The 14,561-nt window shown below is 37.3% G+C and overlaps 1 protein-coding gene across 1 annotated transcript in view; it reads right to left on the reverse strand.

Annotated features, from left to right (window-relative positions):
* The window catches only part of LOC107753271 (heparan sulfate glucosamine 3-O-sulfotransferase 3A1-like), a 33,070-nt gene extending 20,075 nt beyond the window's left edge, over window positions 1-12,995 (reverse strand). The window contains exon 1 of the mRNA XM_016569402.1: window positions 12,412-12,995. Within this exon, the coding sequence (XP_016424888.1) occupies window positions 12,412-12,995 (584 nt within the window). The remainder of the gene's footprint in view (window positions 1-12,411) is intronic.
* Between the last annotated feature and the right edge of the window lie 1,566 nt (window positions 12,996-14,561).

Below are 14,561 nucleotides of genomic sequence, written 5' to 3' on the forward strand. Positions count from 1 at the left end.
TTTCACAATATTACTGATTTTATTGTGTTTTTGATCAAATACAGGTACATCTAAAAAAAATTGAATATCATGAAAAAGGTCAATATTTTTTGTCACTCATTTCAGAAAGTGAAACCCATATATTATATAGATTCATTACACACAGAGTGAAATATTTCAAGCCTTTATTTCTTGAAATTTTGATGTTAAACTTTCGAACGGCTGTGTGCAGTACCTCATGCTAAATATGCAAGTTACAAGTTTCAAGAAATATTCCTGGCCACACTGAAAGTAAAATGCAGAAACACTCCCCTGTCTTCCATTGCTCAACAAACAGGTAATCCCATCCCATGTTGTTATTACATGAAAAAAGTAGGGATACTCAAAAGAAAAGATTGCAATTTTGTTTGTGGTACAGAAATTATACACTTGGAAAACCAGGAAATATCAGGGAATTTCAGAAGTGTGACTGGAAATGTCATGGAAATTAATACAATCTTAAAAGGTTATGGAAAAGTCATGGCCATTTCTATAGTCTATATAATTTTTTCTTAGGCTAGAAATGACTTTATAATCTATATTTTAAAAAGCTTTTATTAGCCATTACAAATGACTGGAAAAGGCATGGAAAAGTCTATACTCTATATAAATTTTTCTAACTGTTTAGACTTTGTAAGTATGATCTCTGGAAAATGATTTCTAAAAATCCATGACTAAGAAATAACTGGAAAAATCATGGAAATTCATTGGTCAGAAAATGTGGAAACCCAGTAACTAAAGTAAGCAGAAATCAGTCTTAGTGTTTAATCCTTCCCTTTGGTATTGTCCTGCTTGCTCTGTTTTTCAACAAATACGGCACCTTTTTTCACTTTATTCCGACCCTAATCGATGCCCCATACATGCTTCATTTTTCACGGACAAGAAAGCAAAACAAACAAACAAGTGCTTCTCCTCCATCACTTAGACACGGCGTTCTGTCAAAGTTCCTCCAGACTGTTTAATGGTGAGTCAGGGCTGGTTCCATTAGCAATTAGAAGTGTTCAGTTTGGGACTCATTAAATTACTAGACCTCGTCAAAGGAGTCTGTGGTTACAGTATCCATCACAGGCTGTTCAGAGGCCTACACTTTGTCTTTATGCAAAAGAGCCAAGCTCTGCCAGTGGGCTTCATTCGTCAGTGCTCCGGTGCCAGAGCGGGTCACTCTCTCCTGATGACTGATTTGTCTGCTTGCCGTACCGACTAGTAGGGTGAGCTTACGTCTGGCTGAACGTATATTCATAAAGAGGATGAATGAATTCAACAAACATATGCTAAGCACATAGACTGCTCATGGTATATGTCTAGATGGTGAATTATATGCAAAAGAACATCTATTGGATCCTGAAACATGTCCAGTGAAAAGTGTGCAGGGAATTATGAGACTCTTTAAATCACAACAGGGATCATCTCTTGAAATATATGTGGAATTCTTAAGAACAAAGGAAAGAATGTTGGAACATCCCAACCTGCTAATTTTGTGTCGTAAATCTATGGGTATTGTGGTAAGGCTTATTCGCTATTCAGACAAACACCTTAAGCGTGGTTTAATGCACCGTGTGCAGTCTTTAACAGTGCTTGCATGTTTACTGTGCATGGCCACCTTAGAGTTTTTACAGCAGAATAAGGATTAATACAAAGAGTCTAGCATTCGTATGTGAGGTATGATGTCTTTCTTTACCACAGACGTCTCTCTTTTTCTCTGTTTTGTGTGTTTGTATAGGAGATCAGCCCAGTTGTGCTGAGACTGCCAACCCTCAAGTGTCTGTTACTAGGGTTGTGCTGTACGTGGGTCTTCTTGCATGTTTCTATAACACTGGATTAGACGGCAAATTGCATGATAGATTTACCAAATTCATTTCTAAAGTCAAAACAATATGCCTTGAACACAAACACATCAGTGGATAAGAATAAAACCAATACATGCACAAAGTGTGGATTATGTTGCACGTGATTTGGAAATACAGCAGAATTATGACAAGGCTTGTTTTATGGATTTAGCAAACTTGTGTTATTTGATAGCACTGTCTAATGCTGAATTAATAGTGTGTTCAATACTTGTCAGAATTATCGTAATTATGAGAACTTGGAGATTGCCTTCAGAATTGTTCATTTCTATCTAAACACAACTTAAAACTGATCTATGCGTGGCTTTGCTAATGGTAAAAAAATACTTAATCACTAAATGCTTTTTAATAAAAAATAATAAACAGTAAATTAAGAGATTTATTGTATTTTGTTTTACCTCTATTACATTGTTTCCTAATCTAGCTTTATTATAAATCTGGCATTGTATACTGTGAATATTGTTGCCTCTGTGATGAACGACTTGTGTTTCTCTTTTATAAGTCACTTTGATAAAAGCCTCTGCTAAATGCATAAATGGAAAAAAATGAATTTAAAAAATACATTAATTAGATATATTCACTTTTAAAATATTGAAGAACTAAGAAAGCACATTAGGTAGCATCAGCTATAATAAAATATAATAATAAATGTAGAGGTTGCTGCATTTCTGTCTTCATCTTTTGAAGCTACTGCCATTTTAATTGTTTTATATGATAAACTGTGAAGTAGAAAAATACAATTTGTAGTTGTGAGACAAAGAATTAAATGTTTTTTACAGTTTGGAACGTCATAATTACAGTAATTCTGATATTATATGAACGCACCATCAATGTATTAAAGAAGTTGTGAATAGATTTGTACTAGATGTGTTTATTTGTTTGGTTTCTCTGTTTTTCTTTCAGAACTTGCAGAAGTGCACAAGTAGAGAAAAAGGGTTAAACTGGGCTGACACACACACACACACACACACACACACAATTACATTTTTCACTTTTGGCATTTCTCTACATTTCTCTCCCCCTCTCTGTCTTGTTTTCTCTCTGATTCACAGTGGCATAGGGACACCACAGGACTGGCCTGGTTTGTACTGCTGGCACGGGTCACATGGAAAGATAACACACACATTACAAACGGCAGCTCTCAGGACACCCACAGCGTTAAACACCTAACAATAGGAACCACATCAACACTAGTGCAAACTTATAATTTAAAAGAGCTGCTATAATATTTCAAATGTGGCTGAGGTACAAAGTATGCTAAAAATGCAAGAAAAGACTTATGCATTTTAAAAGAGGCCTCTGTGCTGGATTCATGAATGGAATAAGTACTTATAATGGGTCTGCATTTCATTTTCACCAGATGATTAAGTTGATAAATAATAAATGTTACTAATTAATATAATCATACTGGAAAAGTGTTGATTTTGCTCATTTCAACAGTTATTTTAGAATGGCAAAGGAACTACTGCTCTATTTTAGGGTTTGTCTCTCTCTCATGTCTGTCTTAGGTTGGAAAATTTGCTGTCTCCCTTTCCTGTGATAAAGCTGTTGCCTGTGCACTGGGAAAGTGAAATCCATCATGCGACGGAGAGGGTTTATTCCTCCATTCCGCCCCATTGAGGCCCGTAACACGTATGTGCTCTTGCCATGCATCATTTACCCACAACACCCCTCTCTCGCTTAGTGTCTGTTCTCGGTACTGTCTATTGGCTCGCTGTTGCGACAGCTTTGCTCGCATGCAGTCTTTTGCAGGATTGATCTATTGTAGTTGTTGTTTTTTGCGGGTAGTTTTATTCAGCGCTGTTGGGTCTAGTTCACAAACATCAACGGCTCCTTTATATTGTCAAGACTCCTTTTGCATTGTTCCTGCAGGCTCTGCACGGACATAAACCCACATGCACTTCTACTGCCAAGTGCTTGGTGTACTATTTCAGCTTCTTTATGACAGGATAACACTTTGCTACCACTTTCAAGGTTTTTCAAGGGAAAGAGCGAGGAATCTGTGCACAGGAAGGTGAACACTAAATTGCTGCGAGTGCTGAAGTTTTGAGTTGCTTCGGTTGATACATTGAAAACCGCCCCGGGTTAGTTTACTTTAAAATATACAAAAACATCAACCAGTGTAGTTCCACAATGCCCAGAGCAAATAAACAAAAATGTACATTCGCAGACATGCCCTTAAGAGATTGTTGAATAAATTGCTCTGTTTATCTATGGAGGTTTCACGATTTTGTGGCAATAAAACGCCTCCACTTAGATTAATATATTCAAGAGACGTCTTTATTGGCAAAACAAGACTGAGCAAATGCAGCTGCTGTTAACGTATGCTATCAAGACTTGTCTCCTGTAAAATGTGCATGTCTATGTAGTAATTCACGTGTTGAAGGATCAGTAAAGGTTGTATCTGCACTGACAGAGATTAAATTGATGGAGGTGGCCATGTGACCATGTGCTACTATTGGTTGGTTACAGGTTTCTCCTTGTTTTAGAAGGTGGATCACATGAGTAACTGTTGCTCATGTCACCTTAAATGACCAACTGAATCGCTGCAGATGTAAACACTTAAAGAGCTGATTTACCCATATTTAAAATTATATTGTCATTTACTTGCCCTCATGCTGTTCCAAACATGTATTACTTCAGAAGACTTCAGAATATACTGCATGAGTGTTATGAAGCACTTTTTACCCTGGCATTAGTTTGTGGGTCAGTTTGACCCATTTTTGAGTTGTCTGAAATACTGGGTAGCCTATGATGTTCTCCTTAAAGTTTTGTGACTTTTTCCACATTTAGGATCATAAAAATGCATACAAAGTGTTGACACTGATGTGTTTTGTGTACAAAATTTATATTACAATTATTGAGTTTTTTCTTTGTATTTTTGGTGAAATTACTGTAGGGTGGGTAAATGATGACTCTTTTTAATTTGGGTGAACTCTCCCTAAGTTTTCTTCTAAGTGATGAATCATTTGTTGCAGGCTGGTCTCAAGAGGTGGCATGGATGAAGCTTTTGGACGTGTACGTGTCTTTCTGCACTTCTTTGCTGCGCCATACAACATAAAAAGTCGCCTAGACACCATCTCTGTAGTTGAAAATAGTCCCTGACTGTTTTCTTGGGATCAAAGCTTGCACAAATCGAACAACATAAACAAGTGGTGAAACCCGACTTGTGAGTAACCGATTCCTTGCATTCCCATCTGTGTCTGCACGCCGGTCACTCTCATGGCTAACATCTCTCACCCTTTAGAGTTGCTCTCTGTGACCTGTAACCAGCAAATTGTCAATCCCATTTCCCACTCTTTATCAAAGCCCACTTGCTCTCATCTTAGTGCCGAAAGTTGCAAATATGTGTCCTGCTGAGCTGTGTTCAGGTTGTGAGGGAGTTGTAGCAGATAATGGCATCAGGTTGGTATGTGTGTGTGTGTGCGTGTGTGTGTGTGTGTGTGTGTGTGTGCTCTCTAGTATTTTTCACTCAGTCCTGCTTTTCTCCTGATCAATTCGGGTGTATTATTAAGAAGAGTGTGTTTATGATGGGATTGGGTGTGTGTGTGTGTGTGTGTGTGTGTGTGTGTGTGTGTGTGTGTGTGAAGGTGTCTGGGGAGCAGTCTACACCTGCTCGCTCTCTTCAGTGCCCACTGGGGGCTGGATTCCCAGAATGCCTTTCAGGCAGCTGTTGAAAGCCAGCACTGTGCCCTGGCCCCCCAAACGGCTCTGGGGATAAGAGTGTTTGCATGCGTGTGTTTGAGGGGGTTATCACAATGTGTGTTCTGCAGAGAATGTCATAAGACACTTGTTGCAAGTGTGTATGTGTCCTTGTTTGTGTGTGTGTGTGAGGGTATAAAATATGTGGCAGTACTGTGCATGTATTAGGGTTGTCATAAAATATTATATAGTAAATACATTGTGATTTTTTATAATGCATTTATCCTATAGATTCTTGTTTCAGTATGTTTCAATTTGTGTGTACATTAATATAATAATTTATATTATATTATATTATTCCATTTTTAAATTATGTATAATATATTAATATATAATATTTATGGACAAAAATGTACAAAAAAATAAAACATACAAGGATCTAAAATATCAAAGGGGTGTTGTGAGAAAAAAAAATGACAAGATATCGTAATATGATGTTTTTTATTTTCAAACCTATATTGCCTTGCTACTTTACGTCCTTGTATTAACTTATTTAGGATTTTTTTTTGTACATTTATATAATTTTCTAGAGTTGAAGATGATGAAGAAACTATGTATAATAAAAATAAGGTATAATATTAGTCAAGAAGTGTGTATACATGAACAATCTTATGCCGATTATCCTTAACAGGCAACAGCTTTCAATTAAACCCCTTAAAGGGTTAGTTCACCCATGAATTACTCACCCTCAAGGCATCCTAGGTGTATATGACTTTCAGACGAATCCAGTCAGAGTTATATTCAAAATTGACTTTGATCTTCCAAGCTGTTTAATGGCAGTCAGCGGGTGTTGCAGTGCATCAGTCCAAAAGAAGTTAAATAAAGCGCATCCATCCATAATAAAAAGTGTCTCACACGGCTCCGGGGGGTGAACAAAGTCCTCCTGTAGCGAATCGATGCGTTTCTGTAAGAAAAATATCCATATTCAAAACGTAATAATCAATTTAATCTAGCTTGCGCTCACTGTTGTACACGGAAGCAGCTCCGGGTGGATGACGTAAGACGTCGGCGTTGCGCATGCGCCGCTCAGAAGTGACGAACGCGGAAGCGCAGGGGAGAGATCAAAACAACGGTCACAAATTAGAAGATATATGCCTAGGATGGCTTGAGGGTGGGCTAATTTTCATTTTTGGGTGAACTATCCCTTTAAATTCTTCTCTTTAAGTTTTACGATTTAAGCAAAACCCAATTCCTCATTTTTGCCTATTACCAAGATTTCACATGACTTTCTAGCATCTTTAGCATCATTCCATTCAATATGCTTATGTCTGTGAGAAAAACTCAAAATCTTAATTTCAAAATCCCATTTAAATATGGTTGTTAGGATTTTAAATTGAAAAATGTATATTATACTCATATTTACAGTATATTTATATTATACTCATACTGAAATAGGTGTAATGGACAAAAGTGAAGCAAAATTTGTGAGAGCATTTCTCCTGCTTGGTGCTGTTATAATCACGACCCAATTATGACATTATGATTCATTGTGACATATATATCTCAATGTCTATTGCATCATGAGCTAGTTGGCCGTACCCAGCCATAGTCTATCAGATTGCATGCTCACACATTCCCTCAACAAGAGTTGAGAGACCTCTCGAGTTCCCTCTCACAGTTGTACCCCTGACGTTAATTTTCACCCTCCTGAAGTCCTTCACTTTACAGATCCAGTTACTGACCCCTCTCACCTCAAAACATGATCTACATAAAAGGTCCGAACCTTCCTGTGACCCACGTTTGCACACATACGCAAACAACCACATTTATACTCTCAGTGTCTCATTGTAAATCACAAGGCTCTAACTTGGCTCGAGCATTAGTCGTTGGCATCTTGCGCTACAAAATAAACAAAATCCACTTTTAGTCCATTTTAGTCAAGGAGCATGATTACATGCAATTTTACACTGGTAACAGTGTTATCATCAAGGAAAAGTCATAAATGCTTTGAGCGAAATGTGATCAGCATACCTGCAGTTATCTAGAAGTGTTTGGAAAATTGTAATTATGCTGTTTAACTGTCTACTAAACTGAGTAAAAATTGCAGAGAGAGATGATAGTGTTTCTCAGTGTATTTGAGGTAACTTGAGCGAACATGTCACAGCGGTGCCCCTAGCCAAACCAGATCAAAGGCCTCCACACACGCACAGAGGTCTCTTTGTTCAGTGTGATCTCATGTCCCAGCTGGCTTATGTCATCCTAGTGCTACAACATTACAGTACAACCTGCCCCAAGGCTGGCTCAGGTAGAAAACATTAGAATAGTCTAATAAAGCACATGCAGGTGTGTGTGTGCGAGCAGGTGAGCGAGGCAACCCTAAGACTGCATATGATTCCTAATAATAAAGCTTCTAACAATAAATCTCCATTGTTTTTTTTCTTGCACCTTAAGTTCAGCAAAAAACATTTTTGATCTCATTACTATTAATATAAAGTGTAGAACTAGCACACTAGCAGTTTTGAGTGTGTGTATTTTTTCACTTCTGAACATAAATACAACTTTTGATCAACTTAAAAAGTGTTTATGAATCTTCTGTTTGGGTTTATCAGATATAGAATGTATGCAATTAAATTGATTATTTTTTAATTGTATTTACAAAAAGCCTAACTTTGATGTTTGTTTCAGTTGTAGGTGATTTTTCATACCTGTTGAGCTTTGATGATAATCAAATTCCTGCCAAACGATATATCTTGATTTTATTTGTTAATAAATTTGTAGAAATATATTAGTGGGATATTGGTATTTAGCCTCTATTATTATTAGTAGTAGTATTAACATTAGTATTAGTATGATTATTGCCCAAAGAATAAACAGTTCTTTAAAGAACATTGTTTTCTTAGTGTGAAAAACATTTTAGAATTAAATAAAATTTATTTTTATGAGTTTACATACAGATATCTATAAATGCTAATAAAATCATACTGGGTGCAGACAACTCTTTGAAATATTCCATCAGACAAAATGTGAAATAGTGTGTTGAATGCACATGTATACGTTACTGACTGTCAGTTGTTACTGTACTCATGTGAATCTGTCCGTATTTCCACTAACCCAGGGGTTTTATTTTCCCAGGAACTTTGCCACTGCAATATAAACCACAGGCTGTGTCTGCCAGTGTGAAGCGAACACCATGTTCCATGTACAAAAAACGAAGTCCATGCCATTCATCGCTCAAGAACATTCCCCTTATTCCACCGAAGTTCACAATACCCTCTGCCAAATGGCCAGCCAGCCTCTCCACATGTCCTCCAAAACCTTCTCCACAACATCTGTGATGAGAGATGTGTCTACCAGCTCCAAACAGAGGCGTGTTTTAGAGCCTGCTTCCCACTTAATAACAAACCAGCTTTACAAGTCAAAACTCTGCTAGAATACTATTAACATCAGAGACATTTGGAGTTGACAGAGGTTTTGTTAACTAGTTTATTTGCACAATGCAAACTTCAGCTTAGGATAGTTTAAGGAGAAAATGAAAAGTCCTTCAGATGTGTGGCCTAGGATTTTTTCCACATTTTCTAGCCTGAATTTTAAAGAGGTTTTAATGTAGTTTGAGTGGCTACGCTTTGATATGCGTTCCTTGAATCCACTTGAGAGAAGCCCTCACCGCAGGGGCTACCAAGGGGAAAGAGTGCAAAGACACATAAATGCACCGGCTCTCCAGATGTGTAATTACTTAATTTCCTTGCATATAAAACAATGCTATAATTAAAAGGAAGTATGCAATTTACCACAAGTAAAGTAGACCAAATAATTTATGAACAAATTCAGTGCGTATGATTATTAGAGCAATACCAAAAACACAATAATGCATGTTCCACAATTCTGCATGTGGTGTAATTTTTTATATGGTTAATTGGGCCCTGCATTAGTTGTCAGTGCATTGTAAATCTTAATACAGTGGGTACGGAAAGTATTCAGACCCCCTTAAATTTTTCACTCTTTGTTATATTGCAGCCATTTGCTAAAATCATTTAAGTTAATTTTTTTTCCTCATTAATGTACACACAGCACCCCATATTGACAGAAAAACACAGAATTGTTGACATTTTTGCAGATCATTCAAAATGTTTTTTTTTTTTTTATAAGTAAATACATTCTTTTAGAAAGGATGCATTGAATTTATCAAAAGTGGCAGTAAAGATTTTTACATTGAGAAACATTTTGTTTAAGCTGACATTCAGCTGATGAACTGTCAATTAATAATAAATTAAAAAAAATAAAATAAAAAGCCTGCTAATACTCATAATCATAATCTAATACTCAATGTTTTACATCTCACAGATGTTCTGGCTGCATGTCTGATTTCACAGTTGCAATGTTGACTGCACATGGGTGAGTAATGTTTTGACAAGCAACCACAACACTGATATTTGTAGTAGCAGATGCAGTCTGGCAACACTACAGTTACTTTTTCATTATGTAGTTTTTGTTCTATGACAAACTGCTGAAAACAGTATAGCAAATATGCTTAGCACAGCATCATTCTGAGATTTTTCTTCAGATTTTTGCACCATCAATACGACCAACTGGACACGGGCAATTTAATTGACAAAACACACACACGTCTCACATTCCCACAGAGGAGCAAATTTGTGGGATTCCTTCACAGTCTCCGTATCAGCCATTACGACACACAAAGGACCTTCATCCCTGCAGATGGAAGTCTCTGTGTTTAAACATTCACAGCCTATCCTGAAAAGAGTCACATAATTCCAGCAAATTGGACACAGTGATTAGTGCAGGGAGAGAGAGAGAGAAAAAAAAACAGAGCCCATTCATAACTTCAGTGGTCAGGAGAAACGCAATTATTCCCAAAGGGTTTGACAAAGGGTGAGAATTTATGCCGCAAAAGTAATTTTATGTTTGTTTTCTTTATTTTTAAGACATTTGCACAGATCCATCAAACTGTCACGCCTTGTGCATATATTCAGGAAATGTCTTTCAGCTCATTTGAGAAAAGAGAGTGAGAGAAAAACATTGGCCGCGTAGTTTATTTCTTTATTTTTTCCTGGCTTGAAGAAAGTTGACAGCCTTCCACAGTTGTTTTAGCTCAAGCACATTTCTTAACATTTTTTGCCAGCTTAGTTATTCCACTCACTTTTTGTCCATTATACCTGATGGGCTGCACTTTTTAAACACATCTGCTGTGTTTAAAAAAAAAGGTATACATGCAGTATATGCAGACATACTGAAAATGGATGAGTAATCTAGCACATGCTGTTATCTAGCAAATAACATTGATGTTGCAGTTCTTGTGTTTTATTGTGTCATTTTAAATTAAGGGCCATTCCCTTTCTAAAGGATGAGGGGTTTACGACTACCAGGCCTGTTTTTTTTAGCCTTGTGTCGCATTCCCAAGACTCCTGGCAACTCTTCTGGATGGATGCGATCCTCATGGATATAACAAAGCACAAAGGATGAATAGAATGTGTGAAAGAGTGATGCTGAAAAGACAGACTGCATGTTGATTTAATGGAGTAACTGTTTTTAAAGGATTTCTGTTTTTATTTATTTGTTTCTTTTTATCTATACTTTCAGCAGAAGGAAGTCCAGAAATCCATCAGAGAAGAAGAGAGGGGTGGGAAAGATAGTATTAGGGCAAGTTTGCCTTTGCACTTTTGCATGACCTGGTATGTTAACTAAATCTGTCGGTGAAATATACCTGTGGAGACAGACAGGTAACCTTTCATTACGGCTGTAATCCCTCCTAATAACAGAGATGTGATGTCTGATATGGTCCATTACACAGAGCAGCAAAAGACAAGCTACTGTTAAACTCTAACAGCATCCTGAATATATGTGAATGAACCACACAAACACTCACCCATCTTATACATGCAGAAAATATACAGATACATATAAAAGCACAACAAAAATACAAGAAAACAGTTTTTCTTATATTCTTTAGTAAGTATATGTGTCATAAAATACCCCAAAATGCACTTTCATTCAGTGTCTCACACTTCCATAGACTCTTATAGACTCTTCATTCCTTAGTTGAAAAGTTAACATAAGCCAATAAACTGATACAATCATGAAACAATTAGAAAAAATAGTAAAAAGTTTGATGGAAATGCATATCTTTCTTTTAAGGGATTTTTTTCTTAGAAATCTTCTTCTAGTGAGTAAAATAGTAGCTTCCTGCACTTTTTATTTCATTCTTATAATTACTAATATTGACCTCAAACAGTGCTGTGCAATATTGTGAGGATACTTTTTAGCTTAAGTTCTCACTTTAATTTGATGTCCAAATACCAAAAAGGTTCAAGAGATAGTTACTAATGACACTGAGGGTTTGATTTTTATTAGAAAATAAGCAAATCAGATCTGGTCTGTTTTTACACTTTTAATCTGATCTACCAATTGGTTAGGAAAAAGATGCAGGGATTAGTGTGAAGCATTTATATTATTAATGTTAATACTGTTAATACAGAATTATTCAATCATGAGATGGCTTTATTTGCTTTATTTATTTATTTTTTAAATTTCCATTTATTACCCCACAAATAGTTTTTCATCTACTAAAATAAACATAGTATTAATACTATCAAATCTATTTTATTATAAATGCTAAATATTTACAGAGTAACTTTTTTAAATTTGGCTTGTGTGTGCTGCTTTATTTTAGTTTTTGAAAAACAGGCGTTGACCTTTCACAACAACTGACAAAACCAGCGCCACAGCAAAATTAAAAAACAATTATAATACAACTACTAATAAATTATTTATTTATTATTATTATTATTGTTGTATAAAATAATATCCAATGCAATGTTACATTTATCTAAATTAGATGTAAATGATAATGAATTATGATAATTCGCATCATGGATCATGTGTAACTTACCTGTACCAGTCCAGTCCGTTGTCATAGTTACGATCGAAGAAGTGCGGCTCCGCACCGACAGCGCGAATATCTGGATGCACGCGCAGAAACTCCAGCAACGCGCGCGTTCCGCCTTTTTTCACGCCGATGATGATCGCCTGAGGCAGCTTCTTACTGCCCTCACCTAACGCGCTTAGTTTACCTGTATCAAAATACGAGCCTACCGGCTCCAGATCTACATCCAAAGAGTTCGACAGCTTTACGTGTGCCTGAAAAATGTGTTCATTTGCCTCAATTCCAGGTAGATCCTCTTCACTGACCCTTTCGAGCCGGTGGATTAAGCTGTGGTGCCTCATCACCAGATGTCCCGTGGAGGTCCATTTCTGAAGTCTCTTTCTCCTCAGCGACTCAAAATCTTTCAGTTTCGAGACGTAAAATCCCTCCACCGGACTCGTTTCTCTTCTCTCTGTGGGTATACAGGTCCCGCATCGCTCCGTGAGGCAGTGGAGAAAGTATAAAGACGCGAGTATAGACAGCAACATGACCGCGAAGGTCCTAAAGATGCTCTTGGACGGAGGGTCCGAAAAGACGCGGCTACATGCCATGTCGGTCCACGGGTGGCATGCATTGTAGAGACAGCCATGCTAAACTGGCATTATTCAGTCTTGCCATCAAAAAAATAAGGCAGAGTTTGGAGCTCGAGAGCATCAAAGGTGGATTAGAGTTCGCACGCGCCACTTTCCAGAAACCCTCGCGCATATGTAAAGCCCCTTGTCGTTATGTAAACTCTTACTAGTTTAAGAAACAGATTAGTGCGAATTTTAAATTACTATGTTAGAAGAGTTCATTTAAATGATTTCTTTAATAATTTGTTTTAATCCAAATTTATACAGAAACAATAGCCTAGCCCCTTTAAGTAAAATCCAGCGTTTGCTTCGAAATATTTGTGAAATTCTGATAAACTTTCATTGCACTAGTAGCTCACACGTGTGTGTCTTGTATCTAACTACAGAATGACGTCGCCTGAAGTGACTGACATGTCGCGGTCCAATCAGGTTTTTACAAACCTTTCCCGAGCACATGTAATTTGCATGCCTGTAACCAATGGGGTGCAGGATGGGCAGCGCAGACTCCGCCCACCTGTCAGTTCAGCTGAGGAACGGTCACGCTCGTGTTAAAAACATGTCATATTCAGCGCCCGTGGCCGCAGCCAACCAAATGCAGGTTTGTAGTTTACGCAAGGTGGCTGTAGAGAAATCAAGAGATGGTGTGTCGATTCATCATCAACATATTCACCAAATAAATTAATACATTTCAAAGTAACACCACTGCTAAGATTCAAATGCCTCTACAGTCAGTGTTATAATTTTGTTGTTAAGATGTTAAAACATCATTTTGCAGTAAATCCCTTACTAAATCTAGTTAGAAATCAGGCCAAAATGCTTTGTCGTTTTGTTTGGAAATTTTAAACTAATGCTAAACATATGATAAGCCATTGAATAGAGGAACAATTTAGTATGAAACTGATATGTTGTTTGATCTCTTGTGCAAGTGTGTGTTTACACAGTCAGGGTAATGGTTTAATTAGATTATTTCAGACATGCATTACTGCATGACTAAATCTATAAACATGATCTCCAAATCTACAGGGTGTGTGCACTTCATCATTTGTGTGGATGGATGTGTGTGTGTGTGAGAGAGAGAGATAGAGAAAGTTGGTGTCCATTCCATCAGTTTTCACCACTATTTATCTTTTATGTCTTTACAGATATATCACTGACAGAACATTTGGCCTTTCTTTTGCTTTTCCCTTAATCCGTCATTCTTCAAACTCCGATTACATTCGGACCTCAGCGCACTTCAGGCCACCAAAGACGTCCGTCATTTCCCCCCAGTATTTATTTATTAGATATCTAATAACAATAACGCATGTCTTTTCAAGCAGTTGTGTAAACTAGGCACATCATCATAATGGAAATGAAACTTACCTGTACCAGTCCATTCCGTTGTCATAGTTACGGTCGAAGAAGTGCGGCTCCGCTCCGACCGCGCGAATATCTGGATGCACGCGCAGAAACTCCAGCAACGCGCGCGTCCCGCCTTTCTTCACGCCGATGATGATCGCCTGAGGCAGCTTCTTACTGCCCTCACCTAACGCACTTAGTTTACCT

Source organism: Sinocyclocheilus rhinocerous, unplaced genomic scaffold (genome assembly GCF_001515625.1).
Source record: "Sinocyclocheilus rhinocerous isolate Xijiao unplaced genomic scaffold, SAMN03320098_v1.1 scaffold411, whole genome shotgun sequence".
NCBI classification, from domain to species: Eukaryota; Metazoa; Chordata; class Actinopteri; order Cypriniformes; family Cyprinidae; genus Sinocyclocheilus; species Sinocyclocheilus rhinocerous.